This window comes from Eublepharis macularius, chromosome 5 (assembly GCF_028583425.1).
Source record: "Eublepharis macularius isolate TG4126 chromosome 5, MPM_Emac_v1.0, whole genome shotgun sequence".
In the NCBI taxonomy this organism is placed as follows: Eukaryota; Metazoa; Chordata; class Lepidosauria; order Squamata; family Eublepharidae; genus Eublepharis; species Eublepharis macularius.
Window position 1 is genome coordinate 160623137 of NC_072794.1, and position 24213 is coordinate 160647349.

Here is a 24213-nt window from a genome sequence, read left to right on the forward strand (position 1 = left end):
AAAACAGCCTGGCTTCCTCTCTTTTCATAGGGTAGCACTTGCCTGGGTCCCTTAAGGCCAGCCGAGAGCCAATTGCCATAAGAGTGCTGCCAATCTGAGTGTGCAAAGGCTGTCCAAGGCCAGAGGGAGCATTCTTGACTGGCAGGTCCATGGAGGAGAGGTCCATCAATGGCTACTAACCACGTAAGTAAAAGGAATCTCTCCGTTTAAAGGCAGTGGGCCTCTGAATACTACATCTAGGAGGTAACTTTATGGGGAGGACTTAGCTTCTATATTGTTTGTTGACCCTTCCTCTGGCAACCAATTGGCTACCCTGTGAAACGGGATGTTTGACTAAACGGGCCACCCAAAAGGGCTCCTCTTTTGACCACCTTTTCCAGGTTAAAGCACCTCCCGGTCCCACAGCCAAGCTACCTCTGTGAGGCATGAGAGGCTGGTGGGCTTTGGTCCCATGCACAAGGCCATAGACTCAGCTTTAAAGCCCATACAAAAGGTCCCAGGTTCAATTCTTGCCATTCTGAGATACGTTTACCTGAGGAGTTACCTCAGGTAAAGTGCTGAAGAGGACTTTTTTTGCCCAAGCCCATGAAAAGGCAATGCGAGGCAGAAGTTGGCAATCGCGAACTCAGCAAACTGATTGTCTCAGTATAAGTAGGGTTGCCAACAGGGCTGGGGGGGAAAGCATGATGTCTCTTTAATAGTTTCTTGAAGTGGGGAAAATGGGCAGCTGAAGTTTCCACAGTATGGAATATCACCTGGTAAATAACATCCTGTTAACTTTCTATTAAAGGGGCAGCATTTTTCCCTCAGGCAGCAGGCAACCCTAAATAAATCCTACCTCCGATTATCATACCTGTTCTCATAAGAACACAGAAGCTTACCTGTTGGATCAGGCCACGTCTCCCAGCAGCCTGTTTCTTACCAGTTATTCCTAGGAAGTCCACAAGCAGGGAAATGAGACAAAAGCCCTCCCTCTGGCTTTGCCAGTGCCCCAACTGGTATTCCTTAGCACACTGCCTCTGAAGGTGAAGTTCTAGTCAGCCCTCATAAATTCCATGAATGTATCTACTAATTGTCTCTGAAATCCAAACAAATCACTAAAAATACAATTTACATCACAGCTGGCGATTTGACAAAATATTGTAATAACAACAACATTCGATTTATATACTGCCCTTCAGGACAACTTAATGCCCACTCAGAATGGTTTACAAAGTATGTCATTATTATCCTCACAACAAAACACCCTGTGAGGTGGGTGGGGCTGAGAGAGCTCTGAAAGAGCTGTGACTGACTCAAGGTCACCCAGCTGGCTTCAAGTGGAGGAGTGGGGAATCAAACCCAGCTCTCCAGATTACAGTCCCATGCTCTTAACCACTACACCAAACTGGGATTTTTGTTCTATATTTAGTGTTCTCTTTTGATCTGGTTTTAGCGTTTCTGTAAGGCACTTTGAACTGCCGACTGAGGGGGGGAAAGGGAGAGTTTTGAATATTAAATGGGGTGTACCTAGCCACCTGGGGTCTTTGCGGAGTGAGACTTCCTACTTCTCTGTTTATTGCAATGCATTGTCTCCTCTGCCCTTTCCAAGGATCTAATTATCTCCAAGAACAAACTCTCAGAAGATCCAGAGTGGGAATCGGCAGAAATAGCTGACCCCTCTTTGGAACTGCATGGGTATATACATACCAATGCGTTATTGCGGCAAACCCTGCAAACTTAATGCGTGCTTTCTCCCCCCCCCCCACCGCCAGCCCTCGCCGAAAATTACTGCTCACCTTCTTTAACCCAACCTGCCTAGTTCTCTATCCACTTTTCCCTCCCGTGCAAGTTTTACAGACCTGTAGTACATCCCTTGCCTCTATTTCTTAAGTTGTCTTTTTCTAAATGGAGAAGCCCCAAACATTTTAGTCTTTCCTCATTGGCAAAAGATTGCAGCTCCTTTGATCATTGAAATCCTACGCAGCGTTACTCCAGTCTAAGTCCACTGTGATTTCAATGGGCTTAAACTGGAGTAACTCTGCTTAGGATTTCTCTGTTAGTTTCCCTTTACTGCAGCTTGCATTCTGCACCTTTTTGCCCCCTTATGTTTTGTTTTTGCACAACCTTTATTGTTAAATATATCACACTCTTTAGAAATCTGAATCTTAAAATGCAGAATTAATTAGGCAAAGTAAATATATGCAGTTTTACTTAACTAGGGTAATTTATTCTAAGTCCTGATGCTGACTTCCTTAATGCATTAATTTGAATTTATATTTCCTTTTAGGAACAAAGCACACCCTGGCTAACAGTTTTGTCTCAGCACAGTTTTAAAACCAAGAGAGGTTTTTCTAGGAGTTTTACTGTTGAGGTAGTTTGTGCAAAAGAAAAAAAATTCTATCCAGAGAAGGAAATATTTTTATAAAGCAAAAATACATACACAGATACAGATAAATTTGTTTTTAATAAAGGAGTTAATTTTCTTTCAATCCTATATAAAACAATAGCAATTAAAAACTTCATTTTTGAAAGTAAAATATTTACATATGAACAAGGAACTGTGCAAAATTTACATGAAAAAAAAATGGAAAGACAGGATTTTTTCCCCCTAAGAGACAAAATAAAAAGGTGTAACAGTTTGTTGGGTGTTGATAAAAATACTGATCAGCATTCAGTTTGCACACAAAGAAAGTTAAGGTGCAATCCACCTTGAGAACGTTTCTTAGACAAGCCCCATCAAAAGGAATGCCACCAGTCCATGCAGACCTCCATTCAATAGGAATTAAACAAGAAACATTCCAGGTAGCTCCTGCCCTTAAATTCTAAGATGAGAGTCCACACAAAGAAAGCCGACATATTTACAGTCATAAAAGTACTATCAATAGACAATTTAATACAATAACCTCTGAAAATATAAAGAACCAATTAGTATATTTGTAATAAAAAAATAGGTACAAAGAAGGGACTTTTGCTCTGGACATCTTTAAAGTAAGCCCATAGCTTGCATACAGTCTTTTAGCAAAATAATTATAGTTTACATAGCCATTTTTTAATGTTATGTGCCAAAAATTATGTACAATTACTGACAAAATACACCAACCATTTTTCAACACTTGATTTTCACACTGAGAAACTGTCTTTTTTTGATGATTCCTCTCAACTTTGATTTTTTATTTAATCTAAGCTTTCACTTTTGCTAAAAAACACAGTGCAAGTAAAATATATTTATGCTGAAAAGGTTTTTCTTTTTTTTTCCTTTTTCCTTTTTTTTTAAACTTTACAGCTTTACAAACTATAGCAAATAAAATGCATTTCTTTTTTTTCTTTTTAAATTTTTACAGATGCTGATAAAACATTCAGAAGTAACCCTCGTTTGCGGGCATTCAGGTGGGGCGCCTCTAATAAGCAATAATAACGAGATCTTTAAAAATCGAGGTTCACGCTTAAAATTAAGTGTAATCTAGAATTTGAACAATTTGAGGGGAGAGGGAGATAAATATTTATTAAAATCAGTTTGCTTTGCTAACTGACTTCTTTTAGAAGCTAAAATAAAATGAGGTCATCTGCTGTAGACATATACCTATATAATTGAATTTAGTTAAGGAAAACAGAACTAAAATGCACAATTAAAGTTGAAATTGCTACAGGATCTGACACAGAGAAGCTGGTTATTTGCTAAACGGTTCCGTCAGTCTCTATAATATGGCTTGTTTGGCAAGAAGGCCACTCAATCAAAGAGATGAGTTAAACTTTAAATCGTCTTCCTATCGTCTCCTCAGGCCTTTACATGTCTCCTCGCTGTCAAAGAAAGGGATTGCTCTTACACCAAAGAGTTTATAATAAATGGGAATAGAAAACGATTCCTTGTAAAGAGGTGGTTGTCTCAGGATGGTTGTTGATGGGGTTGTTGTTGTTGTTTCCAAACAATATCCCATACGCTCGTTACAAAAAGGCGTCATCTGCAAATATATATAAAAAAAAGTGTCCCCAGGTGTCTTCTCAGTCAAAAATACCTTGATCTTCTCCACTTTTACTTAAGGAATGCTTTGTATAGCAATAGTGAATGGCTTGTCTCTCGCTCGTTTTCTAAACAAAATATGAGGTCCCTGAGGTTCACCCGCGTTATCCTTTGCCGTGTAAACTGCCTGGTCGTTCCCACTCCCGAGCCTCCTGGGACTGCCACGCTCGCACTGGATCCCTGGAAATGGAAAGAGAGAGTCAGTTTTTTAAAGACTTCAGAAACAATCCTCAGCAGCAACAACAACTTGAGAGGTACAGGATGAACATGTGGGAACAGAATGACCGGACACCAGGGTAAGCTAGCAGTAGAGCTGAGTAAAGCGACAGACACCCCCTAGATTTTTCTTGTGCCACCGAATCCCCTCCAAAAGAAGTGATTCCGCCGAGGCTTCTGACAGCATCTGCCACAACCAGGCGGCTCAAGCTTAGAGTGGTTCCTCTATCCTTTTCTTTCGAAAGCACAGCTCCATCAGGAACCCTCACTGTCTGAAATCTCCTAAAAGTAAGTATGTTCAGATTATTTATCATTTCTATTGCGCTCTCTCAGCGCAAGAGAGACATGAGATGATCAGCTCTATGAGACGATCAGAGCCCGAGCCTCTCCACGTGACGCTTCCAAGCATGGCAGCTTTTCGCTGTGCCAATGGCAAGCTGCCTAGGGCCACAAGCGGAGGCAGCTGCCGGAGGGGCAATGGCACACGCAAAATTCCAGGCACCGCGTGCTTCGCGTACGCCTGCGAACAACCACTTCCGACTATTCCTAGTAGCATGGTGACACTAAAATGTGTGTGCTGCTACCCTGCAGCACGACCGTGTGTTCACGGCTTGCACAAGTAAGCCGCTGTCATAGGTGGACATTCATGTACAGAGAGTCACTGTTTCTGATAATGGAAAGGCATTTCTCTCATGGGTGGGGGGACGGTTTTCTGCCATTTACCCCCTCCGATCATGTATCTCCATTTTGCCTCCTCCACTTTTCAAGGAGGCAACCCCCCCACCCCCCCAACCCCCAACTGCAAGACATAAAGGTGGGAAAGTCACGCTCCTCAAATTCAGCTTCACTTGCAGCTCTCACAAATGACTTGCTGAAAGCTTCCTGACTCAAATAGGGATTCTGGCTTAGAAATCTTACATCAAAACGCAACGCTTCACTATTAGGGTCACAGGCCGATGAACTGTCATACCCGAGGCTGGAAAGAACTCTATCACGTCATGCACTGACTAATAAGCAGTTACGGTGCTACACCAGTGCCTTACCAAGATGGAGCAGCAAATGTTAGTTAAGCTGCTGCATAAGGACACACTCATGGGACAAGTGGCCTTGGGTCAGCCACTCCTCTCAGCCCCAGCTCCCCAGCTGTATTGCAGGGATAACAACACTGACTTTGTTCACTGCTCTGAGTAGGGCACTAATCTCTCTAGAAGAGCCGTATAGAAGCGCAGTTATTGCTGCTGATGATGAAGATTAACTTGGCCTCTTTTGCCTGCCGCTACTCACAGCATTGTGGTTGCTGTAATTTCCAGGGAGAAACTAAAGGAAACTTTAAAGACACACTGCAGACTTGGAACCTTCAGGTAACGCCCAGGTTTCCTATAGTTCCCAATTCCCCTCGGTAAAAAGGAAAAAATCAACAGCAGATGAAATACTGGCCCGCTAGCAACTATTTTTCGTTGCAGTAGCGTAAGTTACACAAGCAGAATCCATTTGTCATCCAGAAGCCGGAGGAGAGAGCAGCGTGCATGTCCTCGCTCAGACAAGTACTCCGAACCACCCGGGCAGGGACTTTGAGCCAAAGTAAGACGACAAGAGGAATCTCAGCAATGATCCTCCTGTGTTCCGAATGATCTAATCCCGCCACGCATATACTGAAAGGTCATGATAATATGGATGAAAATCAAGACGATTTAGGTTTGTGTGTAATGAGTATTAAAAGAGCCAAGATTCCAGTAGCACCTGCTCCAGTAGCACTTTAAGGTGCTGCTGGACCAGAATCTTGCTCTTCTACTACAGACCAACACAGCTACCCACCTGAGAGTATTAAAAAGACATTTAATTGTAAGATCTTTGGAAGATTCTGGACCCCAAGACAGGGCAATAGTGAGTGCCTGTGTCTGCTTCCCCCTTGCACCTGGAGTGACATTGGATACACCAAAACAATTCCAAAGTAGTTAACGGTACATGTTAGGCTTGGAATAATTAAATGTACTGACATAAAAGAAGAACAATTACTGTCTTTGGGCTACTGGTATTCTATTAAAGAATTAATTAGTGCATTATTATACCTGCTGTTGACTAAAATTAAGCTGGTATTCGGTATCTCAACAACAACAAAACAGAATTCCTGTGGCATTTCAATAACCAACATTTTTTTTAGATGAAGAGAGATCTGATCCACAAACTCTTATGCTAGAATAAAAACATATTAATCTTTAAGGTGCCCCAAAGCTTTGTGTGCTTTTTTTTGATATCGATATTGTTACTTTTCTGGAATCTTTGCCTCAGCCACAGGTTTCTGTAGTGAAATCAAGGCCCTGAATAGTAGCTGCCTTTATTGGCAAAAGGTTTTGTCCTTTTTGTATATTCATGCAACACAAGATGCTCTTTGAACAGGACACTGGAATTCCACATTCCTAGTAATGTGAGATAAAAATAACAATGTCTTATGTCTAGTGGTAATACAGGAATTTACATATGATTTCTGCCATTTTTTTCCTTTCTAATGGTGAGAATATTCCCCAACATTATTATGCAATCAAAGCCTGTCTATGAGTATATCCAGGTAAGGGGAAAAACAGTATGAGAGTGCTGGACTGTGGGGAAAGCAAGATGAGGAAACCTAAAAGCAGCAGAGAAAAAAACCCAGCCAGATCCCATGCACGTTTACTTGGACGTCAGTCCCACTGACTTTAATGGAACTTAACTCCAAAAACACACAAATAAAGAGTGCAGCCCAACATCCTCTTCAGATAAAGGCTCAGGAATGCCAAAAGAAAAGGACAGCGTTCTGGCATCACCAAGGATTCCTAAGCACAGGGTATCAATGTAATAAACAGATTGTACTTGGTACAAAATCCCAGACTTCATCATTATGCTGTTACTGGATTCCTGCTAATACGATGTCTTTGTAAATGTGCATCTATTTACCCAATAGCATTGTTTATGGAATTGCTCATGATATTGACTGTACTAACCTCATACTGTGTAATCCGCCTTGAGGCTCAGTGAAAAAGGCAGACTATAAATGACTAGATGATTGATGGATGGATGGATGGATGGATGGATGGATGGATGGATGGATGGATGGATGGATGGATAGATGGATCCACACTCAAGCCCAGTTTTTGTGTTATCTTCCCACTGCATCCCACTCTGTTCTGGGGGGGGGGGGGGGTCCGCTGACCCTCACTATGGGAGCATAGGCGGCTTTAAGGGAATGGGAGAGGAAAGGGAAATATCCATTCAGTGGTTTATTTGTGGTTTATTGGATCCCACTCATTGAGCCAATCCAAACACTAATGAAACGCAGCGCAGTTCTCCTGAAACCATAACACTTCAGAAAGCAGGTACGGGGTTGCATGTCAGAATTTCCCTCCCCTTAAAAATTCTCGGGGGGCGGGGGTTTGACTCCCACATACATAAACACACATGAAGCTGCCTTATACTGAATCAGACCCTTAGTCCATCAAAGTCAGCATTATTTCTTAGACTGGCAGCCACTCTCCAGAATCTTGGAGGTCCTTCACATTACCTACTATCCGGTCCTTTCAACTGGAGATGCCGGGGATTGAACCCGGGACTTTCTGCGTGCGAAGCAGAGGCTCTTCCACTGAGCTGCACCCCCTCCCCATGATCACCTAACTTTGCATATGCAGGACATCTTTGAGGTGTGTGTGGTGGGGGGGGGGGTGTTCTAACATGTGATGTGCACAACCACACACACACACACGCATTCTCAGGTCATGCAGACCAAGAAGAATATCCCTCTGCTCTCATAATGGACTTTAATTTTCCGAAGAGCTAAATAAATGAGAGATGCAAGGAAGCCACAGCTTTAAGCCTGCAAAACCTGCTAATAATAGGTTTTGTTACTAATAGGATGTTTTAGAGGTTGTTAATTCATAGGGTCACCATAAGAAAGAAGCGATTTGATGGCACATAACACACACACAAGCAGATGTGCCTGCCCTGAACTAGGAGCACTGATGGCTAAGCTTGAATTTGTCAAAGTAATACTTGGGCAGGATCAAAAAATTTTAAAAAGTGACAGGTCTGCAATCGCAGGGTTAAAAAAGACCTGCACTAAAACCAAGAAAAGTCCAAGTTAAATGTCGAAGAAGGACATTCCCTTTTATATGCAAAGGAAGTGGAAGAAAACTACCAATTGTATGTAAAAGCAACAAAAATTATCACCGAACAAGAGTAAATTATTGTGTCAGAACAGATGAACCAAGGTCCACACTACTTTCCCACTCCCTGGCAAAATATGTGAAGAGGCTGTAATGAGTTATAACCAGCAGGTAGCACAGATGGACTTGGGAATATTCCTAGCTTTGGAAGATTTCTCATTGGTGTGCAGGTTAGGTGGGTAGCTGAGTTGATCTGCAGTAGAACAGCTGGATTTTCATTCAGTGGCACCTTAGAGACCACTAAGATTTTCAGAGTGTAAGTTTTTGAGAGTCAGAGCTCACTTCTCCAGACACAAGTAGGAATGGAGATCTCTGTGTCTTTATCAGGGATCTCATTGTCCAGGGATGCAAGACCCCTTTCCCCTGGACTTGCCTGGGCTAATGGGGAAGGGAGAGGCAGGAAGGAGCAGACCCACCAAGGAGGCAAGCGAAGCTGTTGCATCAGCCAAGAGTGATGGGCGGAGCCATGGTTGCCTCCAGACACTGCAAAGCAGTCTGGCCAATGCAGCAGTGGTCGATGGCCTCCCAACCCCGATGAGCCAGAGCAATGCCGCTCAGGAGCACCTGGCCAGCACAGCAGTGGCCAGGAGCCCGCTGGCCGCACCAAGCCACAGCAGCGCAGCCAGGGATGACCTGCTGGGCACAGCATCCTCCTCTGACAGGCCTGCTGCCGGGATGGCACAGGGGCTTGGTTGCTGCACCAGCCAGGCCACGGGAGAGCCAGCTTAGCTGGTGCAGACAAGGAAAGAGAGAGCGTGTAAGAGCAGCTGGCCACAGCTGTGGGGGAAGAAAGGGAGCAAGGGTGCTGTAAACCCCCCTCCTCCCCCATTCTGAGGCTTGCCATGCGGCCAACACCTGGACAAAGGGGCCAACCTGGAGGGTGCACTTCCACCAGGCTCCGCGACCCTTATGTGGAATTTGACACTCGTGTTTGAGGAAGGGAGCTCTGACTTTCAAAAGTTTACACTCTGAAAATCTTGTTGATCTCTAAGGTGCCACTCCTGCTGTTCACTGGTGTGCAGCAAAGATACAGCTGGGAAAGTTGAGCATCAAAGCTTTGATACTTGGCTTTAGCAGGGTCACCTTTTGGGAGCAAGAGGGGCCTTTTTATTGCACTGGGGTGCACCCTACACTCCCTACCCCCCATTATTCCTCCCTCCCTTCCTTTCTTTATAAACTGCTGTGGACTAACAGAGGTCCGTCCGCTCATTCAACACCCCAGGCGCTTGGGTTCCTTTCCACTTCCTTCTCAACTATTTGTGAGGTTAAAGGCTTAGACCTTCAGCCATCCTCACTGGCTAAGCTCCATAATGCATGCAAGACCACACACTCCACCTCCAGCTTCCTTGGTTTGACTGCTCCTCGCTTCCCTACATAGCCCTTGCCTTCCTCCTCACTTGACTTTCTGGTTCAGGAATGTGGCTTCCAAAAACACTGCTTTATGTAGCAAATGGTGGCATGATCAAATCCTGTGTGTGAATACAATTGAATGCAGTCTATTTCACAAAGGAAAGCCATTTTCAAGATGAATTATCAGAGCAACCTCTCAGCCATTTGGGCGGAATAGCAATTAATTACAGACCCCCGGATCAAAGCTACCATGTGGCTTCGAAACACTTGTAGGTGAGCAGGTAAGAGAGATGTTTTCACACAAATCTTGAGATTAAAAAGAATAACTTCCTCTAATGAGATGAAAGGCATAATTGGGAGGGGAGGGGTTCTGCAGCAATTAATGTAAAATTTGCCATATGCATTTGTGCCATATGCAATTCTTAGTGGGATTTTGACCTTGGTACTTGACCGTGAACGTGGCATGTGCCAGAATGTCTTGAAGAAAGCAACAAATAAAAAAATTTAAAAAGAGCGTGCAGGATTGCCAAAGATTTTAGATCATGTTAAGGCCTTTTCTCCTTTCTGTGGTATCAGAACTGGATCAGATGTTCTTTTCTATTCTTCTAATGCTGGTGATGGAACTATACTCCACCAAGAGCTTCTTGAACACGCCAACTTATTGCAAGCACACTACTGCACAAGAGGATCACTGCAAGCGCACTTGCTGGAGAGGTGAATGCTGCTGTGCGGGACCTAAAAGGCGGCATGTTTTCAAGAGGGCAGAACTGAGTTTTTAAAGTCCGAGAAACGTGACATTTATTTGGGAAATATACAAAGACGTGGAAGCCTGCAGACAAATCTAGGGTCCATACAAAAAGCCTACCCAGACAGGGAGATGTCTCAAGAGCAACATACTCTGCTGTAAGCAGAAACTATGGAGGAGCAACCTCTTGTTGCAGTCTTTGCCTCGTGGTGCTGAAGAATGGGTTGAAGGAGAAGAATCATAGGGTGGGAAGCGACCTCCAGGGTCATCTACTCCAACCTCCTGCACAGTGCAGGAAATTCACAACTACTCCCTCCCCCCCGCCCAATGACCCCTGTTCCATGCTCAGAAGATGGCAAAAAACCTCCAGGATCTTGGCCAAACTGGCCTGGAGAAAACTGCTTGCAGTAGGAAGGAGACAGAGTGGAACAGCGTTTAGTCCTTTTCAGTCACCCCCAGGGCCAAATGGATGCCAAGGTTATGGCAGTAGGTAGGGTCTATTGTGGGGACCTCTAATAACTCAAGAGGTCTTTTCACAATATATTCTTAAATGCCCTCAATACGCCCAAGAAGCTAAAAATGTACACAACGACAGCAAGCATTAATTTACCAAAATAGGACTGGGAGGTTAGTGTTCTCTTTAATACTGAATATTATGCTCTCAAGTTAATTGTGAAACAGCACTGAAGCAATGGTGTGTTTCTTGGCTCTCTTGTAAGCACTCAATCTCATACCTAATCACAAAACAGATACGGAACTCTTTTGCTTAAAAGGTGATTGTACGTATAATTAACAATTCAGCGTTCCTTGGACAACAGTGTACCAACCTGATCCAACAAACCACTTAGTTAAAGGCCTTCTGTGGCAAAAAATGCACGTACACAAAGAGAAAGGAGGGGAGCTCAGTTTAAAAATGTCAACTGCAACAGAAGATGCACAGCTGTGAGTCAATTAGATCCAAAGCAGCTGGTTCTTAATTAAGCAAACAAAAGCTTCAATTCAGGAAGCCAGCAGTTGATTTGGCTATCCAGCAACTGATTAATCTAAGATAACTAAATTAATCAGAGCTTGCCGAAGTGCAAACAAGACCTCCCAGGGAACATAAAGCCGATTCTATACATTAAAGTGAATGTTTAGCTAAATCCACAGGCACGCACACACACACAAATTAGGCAGGAGTTCTTAACTGCCCGCATAGTACTGAGATAAGTACGCTGCAACTCGGTGTTCGCAAGTTCACTTCCCAGCCACTGAACCATGCTTAGAGAGGGAAAATGATGACATCTGGGCCTCATAATGTAATTATAATGTACCAGAAGAAAAGAAAATGCCTTCTCCGGCATGCACACAGCAGCCAGTTATCAACACAGGGTGTCTGGCCACAGAATTCCATCATTATTCAGAAGCCAGATGGACAACCTTAGTTGTAAGGTCAGACAGAAAACAGATTCACTAAAGAAAGACCTCTTTGCTCCACTAAGCAGAGAGTGGGCATTTAGGAAAAGCAAAGCAGAGGACGGAGACGGTGCCTTGCCTCCCAATCCCTTCTTTAAGGGAAGGGTGATGCGTCTTCCTTTCATTCTTTCGTATTACTGAGAATGGGTTAAGTAATCCCGGTAATTAAAGGCAGCATCTCACTCCAGCTCTGTGTCAATGGGAGTGGAAGCAGATGAGGCACACATACCTCAAGGGTTCATCAGACATTACTGACTTGGAAAAAAACTTGCAGCTAAGTTGTTTTTAACTTCACCATGTGCAAGGCCAATCTTATTGTTTAAATCATGGATCTGTTTTGCAATCGATTACATTTTACTTAACATTTTATTAATTTTATTGTATCTTATATTTGCAGAGAGCCCAATATATATACATATAACAGTAAATTAAAGTTTTCACCTCCACACTTGCTCACCCAATGGACAGGTCCTATTGATTTTAATGGAACACCCTTTCAAGTAATTGTGTTTGCCAGTAACAGTATGCACATTTACCATTCTTTTAACATACTTATGTCAAAGAAAACGGACACAGCGAACATCAATGCTCCAAACCTGGGCAATTAAGAACTAGCCCATTTCACGGCAGGAACATCAACTAATGTTCCGATCAGAGGCTTTGTTTTCAACAGGCAAGAATTCAACAGGTGCAGGACAATAAAGCTCCATCTGCTGAATTTCTGACGCTGGTGCAGCCATTACAGCCTCTCAGAGTGTTCTCTCTCTGCATTTCTAATATCATAAATATCTGCATCAAAACAAAAGCCGTTCTTTAAAAGCTAAATATGTAGAAGCAGGCAGGATGGAACGACGGGGGGTGGGGGGTGGGGGGCAGGGGAAGCAGCTGGAAACAATCCAATGATGTCATTTCAGAAATACAAGAGAATTTCCCCCAAAGTCATGAGATTGTATCTGTGCTATATGAGATAAGGATGGGAAGGGGGATGTTAAAAATGTGGACCAGGCACAAGAAAATGATGCTCGGGACTTGAAGCAGGTGAACTTTGAACACAGCACACTGGTCTGCTTCCACACCGCAAAGCAACCTACAAAATAAGCAGGCAAGTATCTCATTCCAAATTATGAGAGATTTTCAATCTCTGAAGCTGCTGATCAGAAGGCCCAAACCTAAGCTTAACAGAACTAACCTGTTATCATGCTTTCCAGAAGTTTTATATCAATGCACACACACATAAGAAAGAAAGCTCTCGTTTCCTGTTTTAACTTTAAAAAAAAATTAAATTCAAAGCTTGCCAGGTCAGCACCACTAATGGAACACAGACGGAAAAAAGCACTTTTTACTCCGGTACATCTTAAAGTTATCAGAGCGATCACATTCAGATTATCTTAAAAGTTAAGTTCCTTCAAATCTTGTACTAGTTAAAACTTAAGGCATGCAGTTAAAAGCAAGAAAACGTCCGATGTACTTAAAGCCATCTCGATGAACTTCTGTTCAGAATGGATTCCGACAGGCTCTTGGCATAGTCCCTGCTCATTTCAAAAGGAGTGTCACGGGTAAAATTTCTGGTACTGTGCACCAAACTAACGACAAGAACGCTGGGCCGTTGTGTGACACACACTGCTAGCAATGCAACAAGTCACTCTGCCCCCATCATTGGCTGCAACAGGCTGAGTAAGTTCTCCAGTTAAACTAGAGCCCTAAAACTTGTTTCTGGGCACAGGCAGCTCTTGCTGAATTGGGGCCTGAGCTCTACAAAATTTGCTACTGGGTTTATGTTAAGCTTCACAGTGATGGCTGTCTCTTTGCAAGAAAGCACCAGACACAATCCTGTCCTTTCACAATAACCATGGCCACAACCAGCCCTTGGCTCTTAAACACAGGCTAGGATTAGCTATCCTGAAGGGTACAGATACAATGTGAGGAAGCCTACCACACGTGGCTGATATTTGCGCCTCAGCCTCATAGGCTTCTCCCTGCAGCCCACCACGAGGGTCTCTTCTGGAACACAAATGCAATAGGGTGGATCCTGCTCTTACCTTATCACCCCACTGAGCAAAATTTGTTTAGCTAGTTATTACAGTATTTTTACCCCACTTTCCCCTCTGGCTGGAGTTTGAAGCCATTCTCTGATTTAAGGAGACTTCCTCCAAATTAAGTGGCGCTTCCGCTGGAGGAAGAGCCCCTTAAGTTGGAGAAAAATTCCTTTAGGCTAGAGGAAGGCTAGTTGGAGGATGGTCCGATCCACCCCAATAGCCGTGGTCCTCTTCCCAGCTGCACCGGGTATTTCCTATACTGGAACAGCTGGAAGAAACATCAGGAGTGGAAGAGGGCACCGTCTTAAGATTTCATGTCCATGCCCCCACTGCGGTGACTGGAAAGGAGTAAAGGAAAAATAGGAGTGGCTTGTTGTGCATGAAAGACGCCAGAGGAAAGAGAGGAATAGGGCTCATGGATATCATCAGCAAAAAAGTCCCCAACCCTCTTACTTAATCCAGCCCCATTTTATTCTCCAATAAGCTTGCAGGTCAAAACATGGGAAAAGATATGGGGGGGGGGTGCTACCAACAAGTGTGCTACATAACCCGCGTTGATCTCTGGATCTTTCGCCTGGTCCAGTTCTGCACTGCACTATCCTTAACCTCCTGGCACGAGACAGCAATGAATCTCCATGCTTGTTGGAGCAACTAAAATTTCATATTCATTAAATGGCAAAAATTCAACCACTTAGGGATCTCCCCTAAGTTCTAAGATGAGAAGTGGTGGGACTCTTAAACTCAGAGCGAGCGATACTTTCCCAATCTACAGCCTAGGTGTGAGAAGGCTGCTACTCTGCCTACTCTGCCGTGAGACAGTATCCATTTATCACTACTGCTCACATTGCAGTTGCGAGCCCAGGAACTGAAAGGGGTACTGGAACTAAACCCTGGCAAACTCTGGCTCAGACAAGCAGTCCTGAAAGAAAGCAATCACTGACCATGATAGGAGAGGACACAACAAAACAAAAGTGTGTGTTCAGATCAGTGATTTTTTTAAAAACTGTACTGGACACAGGTGTTTTTTGTATGGAGTTCTCTGAAGGTGCCTATGAACCCAAAGCAGGAGCCCATCAAGGCGGTGCCTGCTGCATCTTGGTGTACTCTTGTCTCGCCTTATAGTTTGGATGCACACCAAGGATTGGTTCCAGATACTTTGTCAACCAAGGCAAGGCGCATCTGCTCAGGGCCAGCCCAAGGATTTTTGACACTCTAGGCTTGGGCAGGTATCCTGCCCCCTTTCTGCACTCTGGGGAGTCACTGCCAGCCCCCGTCCCCTAGGAAAACATGCAGGACAGTGACAGGACTACTTGGTGCCCCTCCACCTGTGGCACCCTAGGCGATCACCTAGGCGGGTCTAATGGATGGCCCAGCCCTGCACCCATTACCCCCCATCTACACAGCCACAAGCAAGACCCCAGTCAGGCTGCTGTCACTATGACACGCAGGTTCGGCACAGGCTACTGGTGGTGGTGGAACAGATCCAAGAGGTGACGGCCATCGTTAAACCCTGCCTCCGATGGCCAGAAGTGAGCTGAGCCCCTGAGGTGTATAAGCGTCCTCCCTGTTGCGCTGCTCCAAGCAGCCAACTGGGTAGCTTGACTGGAGAAACAGCTCCATGTCTCATATGGAAACCTAGTGAAAGGGATCCACTACAGGTGGGTCATTGCTTATTCTTGCCCACTCTAGAAATAAACCTTTTCAGGGGGCAGCAGCGAAGTATACCTCCCCTTTTAAATTCATTTAAAAAATTGTACCTGTACATCTTAGGATGCACAAGTGTGTTTTATGCAAAAGGAGTCACAGGTTTCGTACCTCCGTCCCTGGTCCAGCACCTGGAGAGTCAACTTTCCTCTTCTTTCTGGGGCCGATTGCCGCCAAAGCAGTTTGGTTGGCTTCCCTCTGTCTCATCTGTGCTAGTTCTTGTTGCTGCATCTGTGTGTGTGTGTGAAAAACAGAAAGTTACAATCTTCGTGTGTGTGTGTGTTACTTGTGCTTTTTTTGGAGTGCAAATTTTATATAGCAGAAAATGGTATTGTAAATATAGCACTGGATGAGGATAGAAGGATTCTGAAAACATACCTCCTTGGCCTTTTGTTTCAACCTAAGCTGTTCTGGATCTTCTTGTCTAGATCGAGACTGTGTTGGTTAAGTGTTTGAGAGAAGGAGGGGAGAAAAGAACAAAAAAATGGGTAAGACAACAGAAACATCCTCAAAAACGTCTTGGCTGTGTTTATTTACCCTTTAATTATATTCTGTACTTGATCGATATTTTTATATTCACACATATATTTTTATCCTTGAAAATTAATTTTTTAAAAAATATTCATTAAAATTATCAGGGCCTTGTTCTCCACTGTCACCTATAATCAAATAAAACCCATAAAATACCTGCATGCAGCATTAAAAAAACAAATACCACTCAAAACAACTCAGAGAATAAAAGAATATTAACACCACAACCCATTTCACTAGAATAAGCTACAAACAGAGCAAGAAGCCATTGCCAGAGTATAGATCACCTGCCCAAAGCCTAGGTTGAGGGCATCAATCACAGTATAGGATTGGGGAGAGAAGGAAAAACATATGTAACAAAATCCACACACCCCAACACTTCACACACACAGCTAGTTTTCTTCCAAGTATGCCAAATCCTGGTCTAGTTCTATGTAAAAAAATAAAATGGTCTAAATGAATACTCTCTTCTTCAACCAGACTATGACACTATTCAGGTGCTTAGGCTGCTTCAGGTCCATTAAATACAACAAAGGGAATCCTTCCCCTCTGCAAAGAGAGGAATCCAACAAGCCTGGCTGATTCCATTCTGGGCCAACTTATTTATATAATGGAAAATCTGCAGTTTTAAATTGGTTTGTTGCAGGATGGAACGTGCACGCCTCAGTTTGCTTCAGACAAGCACTTTTAGCATCCGGGTAGGGGTTTAAACCTCTCCCCCATACACACACACACACATTTTCCCTGACCTGCAATGTCTCTGTTGAGCTACAATTTGTCCTGCTAGGGCAAGCATCAGGATTCTGGACCTACATGCCAGCTCCAAAAGGCAGCAACAACAATTCCACAATGTCACTGCAAGTATCGGAAACAGCACTGGGGGATGCTTACTGCTTCCCCCCCCCCCCAGCAATATAATTCCGATCAAAATTGGGCCTCTGCGCGTCTGATAGGTGAAGGTCGGTTGGCTGGCTGGCTGCTGTGCTGTTATGAATGTGTGTGTGTGTGTTTTAACTGTAAATCTGAATTGTTTTATGATTTTAATTGGTATTAATTATTTAATGTGTTTTAATAATTGTATATGGTTGTAATCTGCTCTGATGCGGGGAGGGCGGAATATAAATCGAATAAAATTAAATAAATAAATAAATGTTGAAAACAGCAGGCTGAATGCTGTTATACAGGGTTGCAGTTATAGGCTGGGATCCGCCCACCACACGTGCAAGGGCTTCCAGGCACAGCAATGGTTTCCCTGTTGTTTTGCTGGAAGACAGTTCCCCATGCTGGGCTGAAGCCCATTCTCCAAAGTCCTACAGGTTTGAGAGTGGTTTCTAGCTAGTGAGGGGAAGAGTGTGTATAGAGCCCACCATGCTGCCCATTTTTGGTCATGGACAATGTGTGGGATGCAAAAGCGCAGCACCCGTGTGGTATTCCAGGGTTAGAAAACGGAGCTTTCTGTTTAACTCCACGGCCCAAAGAACAAAAGTGTCTCTCTTTTGACATCGAATGCGATACTTTGCCATTCTATCAGGGGCAAAGCCCCAAAGCACTTGCCTTTGCCGCGCGCATTAAAATTTCCCTTTCTTGTTCATCCTTCCGCTGTTTTTCTATTTGATCAAGCTGTTCAAAGAACTTGAGCTGCGCCCTAACATCACTTGCTTGCTCGTATCTTTCATCGTCCTGCAAAACACGAGAAAACGCTTTTCATTAGAAATCTGAAAGAGAAACAAAAAGCCGCTCGCTGGTATCATGCAGCTAAAGGAGAAGACGGAGCACATATTGAAGCTCAAACATTCACTTAGCGACTCTCAAACAGCAAGTTAATCTTTAAGTTCCTAGAGGCAGTCAAAGCCATTTTTTGTTTAGTTCTACAGCTTTTTGTCCTCGTCTGTGATCTCATCTGGGTTTCATACTTCAAGAGGTATTTTCAGCTAACTCTCTGCTTTCAGAGATTGTTTTAAAAGTACTGTTCCTTTAGGGCATGGGAGCCCATCAAGGCAACTAAAGAGCATCTAACATTTATCCTACAAAATTTCCCTCCTCCAAGAGCTCAGTATTGGGAAACAAAAGAATGGGGCCACTGGGTTAGACAAATAGTTCATCAGGTCCCATATTTTGCAACTATAAAACAACTATAACAATGTTGATGGTGAGTTTCATACCACCATACCACCTGGGGGGGGCAGGGGCGGGGGCGGGAATGACTGCTGCATATTTACTGTAAATGTGCTGCACATTATTTCAACAAGTAGGTGCAGTCTGATTGAACTGTTTTTCTATTGCTTGTACTGCATTGCTTTCTACCTTTGTGACCCACTTTCATCATTATGTTACACCCTGTCTTAAACAGTGTCCCCCCACCCTTTCAATATTATTTTCCAATTCTGTAATCCTAGTACTGTCCTGTCCTGTCCTGCCCTGGATAGCCCAGGCAAGCCTGATTTCATCCGATCTCAGAAGCTAAGCAGGGTCGGCCTTGGTTAGTAATTGGATGGGAGACCTCCAACGAAGACCAATGAAGACCAAAGGCAGGCAATGGCAAACCACCTCTGATAGTCTCTTGCCATGAAAACCCCACCGGTCAACTAGTCCTATTGCATTATTCATTGGATATCTTATGCTGTCCAACTGAATCGTTTCAACATTTTACAACCTGCCTTCTGTTTCAAGAAGAAAGGCAGGCTGTAAATGAAATAATTTTTTAAAAAATGAATAGAAGATAAAAAGTAAATTATGTGCCAGAACACACAAATAGATCAAGAAAGGGCTCGAAGGGGTCTTGAAAAGAACACACGGCAGTGAACACTCTCACAACAAAGCACACAATTTACCTTGTAAGATATATTCTTTTGCTGGGCAGTCTCTGATACCTTCTCAACCAAGTTTTGTAACCTTTGTTGCGTGGCATGCGATACATAGCTAACTACATCAGGGTGGATTTCCGTTATTCCATGCTTTTTACCTGAGTTTCAAAGGAAAGAGAAAGCAGTTGGTAACCAATGCAAATCACAACTGCTAGATTTGGGAGGGGTTTATGTTTGCACACATTTTAAGTTGCTTTTTACTATGTGAATGTAGAGACAGATTCTGTTGAAAAGAACGGGCACTCAACCCTGTGGAGTCTGACCGATGATGGCTTATTCACACCATCATGTCATCTAAGCAACCAGCACGTATATGCAAACCAAGAGGCCCATGGGACAGGTCTGTCTGCTACTTTTCTCTCCAACACAATTCAGCACTCTCTAACCTGTTATGTTTGGCACAATGTGGCTAGTATTCTAATTGGAAGGCGCTCCTAGTGAAGGAAATGTACAACTTAAATAACATCAAATTCATATTAACTCCACTGCGCTTTTAGTATGAGATGTGTTTTATGACCCTCACTGTGCTCAGTGATGCAAGTGATCTAACGGTCCCATTTTAGAGACCAACAACTAGTCTTAGACACATTTACCTAAGGCCACTTAAGAGGTCAGTGGCTGTGACAGAATTGAAAACCCCATCTTCCAGTTGCAAGGCCACAACTATAGTTTACTGTCTGCCAATCTACTACATTCAACTGCAATTTGGAAACAGATGACAGTTTTTGCTACACAAAAGAAACCTGGAAGTCATTCCCCATACAGGGAGCTGCAACCAAACCGGAGAACTCAATGGTTTGTACCTACACAGCAAATATTTTTGAAAACAAATGCTTGTATAATACAAGTACACGTGACAGAAGCTAACAAACGGAGAAGCCCCAAGTCACCGCAATACAAGATTGTGCCAAATGCAGTTAGGGCTTACTATAGCTCAGAGGCCTTAACACTTGCCTTCATTCTATGTTCACTGCATAACAGTGCTGACATGTGCTGTCCAGACCAGGATGAAGTCCTGGGTCACATCATGCCATCATACCAGCAGACACGTTGCCGCATTCAGCATTACCTACTTATATTGCTGGCTCATACGATCAAACTGGAGGATTTGCAATGAAGGAAATAGCACTGGTCTGTCAATCTGCACTGAGTCCTAGGGTTGCTTTGCATGATACACTTTTGAAGGGTACGCCCTAAGACTGGCTGTATGCTTAAAATTTTAATTTGTGATTGAGATGGGCGCACGTTTAGAAAGCTGCGCCCCACATGGGCATACCTGTCAGAGAACAAGGAAGAGCTGCAGCTCTCTCACTGAACATGTACTTGGTGGAAAACTTCTGCTTGCTGCCGTGTAAGATCCCAGCGGTCCAGAGCTTAAGCAGTTTGTATAGGGCTAAAGCGACTATCAAAAGTCTGCACGTGTCAAGTTGCGTACATGACCAGAAACCTACCTATTTCTAGTATCCTTCTTTGCAAAAGTGCCGGGAGGAGAAAGGTCTCGTCTTTACACGACCTTGTTAACGTGCCCACCAACTCAGAATTCGTAGCCAATATACGTGCGCTCTCTTCTGATAGGTTGACTCCCGCCATCGATGCAACATCGTTAATATCGTCATCATCCCTTTTGGAACAGAAAACATCGCAATCAAAATAAATCTTTTGTTATCTAAAAAACAGGCCGGAATTCGTGAATTAGTTTTGCAAGACCCACCCACCACCGCCTCAATAAGAGGGCTATCCCAATTTAATAGCAACACGTATTAAAGCATAAACTGTATTCATCAGGTAGCAGAATGGATTTAGGATAATAAAAATAGAGTAAATCCAAGATGAGGAGTATTTTTTGGGACTTTTTTTTTTTAAACAAACTATACTACCATTAAAACCTGGCTTAAACTAAAAAGAATTTTAAATATTTTCAGTAACTTATTAAAGGTTATAGAAGAAGTGGAGAAATACACAAGAGTGCAACCAAATCATCAAAAGCTGTTGTTCTTTATGTTAGAGATCTCAATCCAAAAAGTGAGCCAGGAAGGTTTCAGTTACGGGAATATTCATGCTTTCTACAGGTATCCAAAGGTGGTGGTGGTAGAGAGTGCCCTCAAGTCATAGCTGACTTATGGTGACCCCTGGTGGCGACCCCTGTGCTCAACCAAAGAAGAAGCCTGTCTATTTATCCTTGAAATGACTGTCTCTAAGCAAGCATTCACCAGCATTATCTCTAGCAGTCCCCTTGCACCCACGGCAGGTCTTTTAGCACAAGTACACACAGACAGGAGATTCCTTACCTAAAAGAGCCTCCCCCGGGTTCTTTGAGTTTATTTTTTTGAGCAGCTGCTGCTTGTGTTGAAAGAGTAGAAAGAGCTTTGGTTCCAGGTAATACTGTTTGTTTTACTACAGGGACTGCAGGGAGAGAAGAAAGAATCAAGATTGATACCCTTAAGCCGGGCAACAGCATCAGTGAAAACTATGCAAAATGAGAGAAGCGCAGCAGATTTGTGCCGATTGAAGAATTCAGCTTTTGCGGAAGGAATTTTAAAATGGGAAGGATTAGTGCAGGATACACAAATATGCACTCCGGCTTCAAATATACTGGCTACCTGGGTAGCCAAGCTATCTGAGATGTTTTCTCACAAAATACTGGAGCATGCGTGCTGCTTGCCACTAGCCACAGATAGAAAGGAAACCAATCTGTCTGTTTCTCTCTCTCTCTCTCTCTCTCTCTCTCTCTCTCTCTCTCTCTCTCTCTCTCTCTCTCTCACACACACACACACACAATTCATAGAAAGAAACCAATAAAAGAATTACTTCATAATAAAGAGAAAGGATAACGTTTTATACTCTTTAATATTTCAGAGATCTTTAAATCATCTTCACCTCTCGCTCAAAACATTAATATTTTTCAGAGTCAGTACATCCAAGGTCTTCCAATATTAGACCTAAACTATGCTGACTGCGATGTTTTTACTTGTATGTGTTTTAATTATCATAATGCTGGTTTATTTTTTTCCGTGATCCGTGCTGAGCTCGGTTCTCAGGGAGAGCAGAATACAAATGTAATAAATTTTTTAAAAAAGCATTTGAAACCACAATACTTCTTTTTCCATTGGAACTTAAAAGAGGTCCACAAAAAAAGTTGGGGTCAAGTATCGAATTACAAGTCAAGCAAGGATTATATCCTTTTTTATATATATATAGGTACATCTGTGATTTGAAAAGAAAACCCCCTTCCTCCTAATAGCCACAAGTGATCTATGTGGATGCTGAATCTTTCAAGATACAGCCACAAAAACCCTGCTCCTCAATCTGCGTACATTGCAGGTGAGGCTGCTAAACTGCCAATGGAGATGGCCTCCAAAGGAACGGAACTGTGCTCTCCCTGTTGTCCTCACTCCGTCTGCCTCACTGTTCCAGGGTGGGTGTGAGGGAGGGATCATACTTGCTCAGTGGTAGAGCAAGGGGCCCTTGCTAATGACCAGTATTCCCCACTTGCAATTTTTAAACTGAGCACTAGGTGGGGGCCTTGCCATTGACAGAACAAATCCATCAAGCGAATGCATCCGACTTACCTGTCTGAAGTGGGTTCAGCTGTATTTGTTGAGGAGCGGTAAGCATAATACGGTTGTGTGGTGGCCGCAGTGCCACCATCGGGGTCTGTGTCAACGTCACTTGCGGAGGCCTAATCAACGTGCCCGGTTTTTGAGACTGCTGGATTACCTGAGACATTTGGAGGGAAGGGGGGAAAGGATGAAGCTACTGAAGCAGGGCTTGATGTGCCAACATAGAAGTGCTTCTCAAATCAAGCTTCCTAATGGCTAAGAATGGCCACTAATTTATTTGCTTCTAATGTGCTTTAAATATCTGATTTATCTGTAAGTTACGGAGGGGTCTGGAGACATCAAGTTCCTTAAAATAAAAGTGAATGGAAAGGGGTACCTTCCAGATCAGTCTAATGTGGGGTGGGCAACTGATGTCCTGCAATCACTGGTTTCTGACCTGCTTTTTGCAGTCTTGAGGAGATTTCCTCCCCTCATTTATGCTGCATAATCTCTGTAGAGGTTCTCTTTTTCATAATACCAAAGTTCTTAGCATTAGTAGAGGAAGAGGTCTGTTTAAAAAGAAATTTAGCAATTGTCTACTCTATGTAGCAACACTCGCTAGAGGGTTACACACGTATGGGACTTCAATATGCACTTAGTATCAGGAAAGAATAATAATTTGTGCCCATCGACAGCTATGCTCTGGGAAGGAAAGGTTCTATTTGTCTGGAAGACCCAACTGTGCTAGTAATCCATTTTGGTTTACACACCACCTGCGTGGGCTGCCCTTGTTTGCCAACCCCAACTTGCGTCGGCTGCGTCAGGCTGATGACTGGCTGCTGCAAGGTGCTCGTGACGGTGGCAGTGGTCTTCCCTGCTGTGCGCTGAATGGGGCTGTTCAGCATCACAGCCGTAAGAGTGGTCGTGGCCTGCGTCGTGGGCGGCTGCTGCTGCTGGCTTTGCTGAATGAACGCCGCTGAGTCCGGAGTCAGTTGTCTCAAGGCAGGTAAGCTCCGCTATGGGAAGGGGGGGGGGAATTAAGTTTGGTAAGCGTTCTAGTCCAAGTGCTGAGACAGTGTAAAACTCTCATCGGAAATAAGCACACATCAAGCTTCCTTTATCCCGGTAGAAGAAGAAACATAGGCAATCCATAACATAAACTTCTGTTAACGCTTTCATCCACATGAGATTTCCAGATATTATTTTCTAGGTCAATTCAAGGTGTTGGCGATTGTTAAAACCCTTCATGAATAGGCTCCACAGACCTCGGAGACCATCTGTCCCTAAACAAAACCCTCCTCTAATCAGTAGCTACTGGCTCTGTTGTATTCCAGTGGTCAGAATGAGCTCTGCCTACTTCCAGGCCTTTTCAGTGGTAGCCCCCAAGTCTGTGGAATGGCTTGCCAATATAGGTAAGAGGTTCAGTTTCTTTGACAATTTTAGGCTGTTCTTTTTAAGAGGAATGCCTATTACTTTGGTGGCTGGTAGTGGTAGACTTTTACAGGAGGTTTATTGGCAGTCCGGTATTAAAAAGCATATTGCTTTGATTTGTTATTTTCTGTTTTACTGCCGATTGTATC

General features: G+C 43.6%; 1 protein-coding gene and 1 non-coding gene across 4 annotated transcripts in view; both read right to left on the bottom strand.

Annotated features, from left to right (window-relative positions):
* Positions 1-2498: 2498 nt before the first annotated feature.
* The window catches only part of TAF4 (TATA-box binding protein associated factor 4), a 94434-nt gene continuing 72719 nt past the window's right edge, over positions 2499-24213 (bottom strand). For 2 of the 3 annotated variants that reach the window (XM_054982024.1, XM_054982023.1), the window contains exons 8-16: positions 23404-23649; positions 22664-22811; positions 21383-21497; positions 20546-20715; positions 19062-19192; positions 17785-17910; positions 16078-16134; positions 15811-15930; positions 2499-4180 (exon numbers count right to left, since the gene is read on the bottom strand). In XM_054982024.1, coding sequence (XP_054837999.1) covers positions 4013-4180; positions 15811-15930; positions 16078-16134; positions 17785-17910; positions 19062-19192; positions 20546-20715; positions 21383-21497; positions 22664-22811; positions 23404-23649 — 1281 coding nt within the window. In that variant the 3' untranslated portion in view covers positions 2499-4012. Of the gene's footprint in view, positions 4181-15810; positions 15931-16077; positions 16135-17784; positions 17946-19061; positions 19193-20545; positions 20716-21382; positions 21498-22663; positions 22812-23403; positions 23650-24213 lie in introns of those variants that run through there. The other variant, XR_008597134.1, reaches the window with a different exon arrangement.
* TRNAA-CGC (transfer RNA alanine (anticodon CGC)) lies at positions 7773-7844 on the bottom strand. Its single transcript has one exon. It is a non-coding gene; the product is annotated as a tRNA-Ala (tRNA).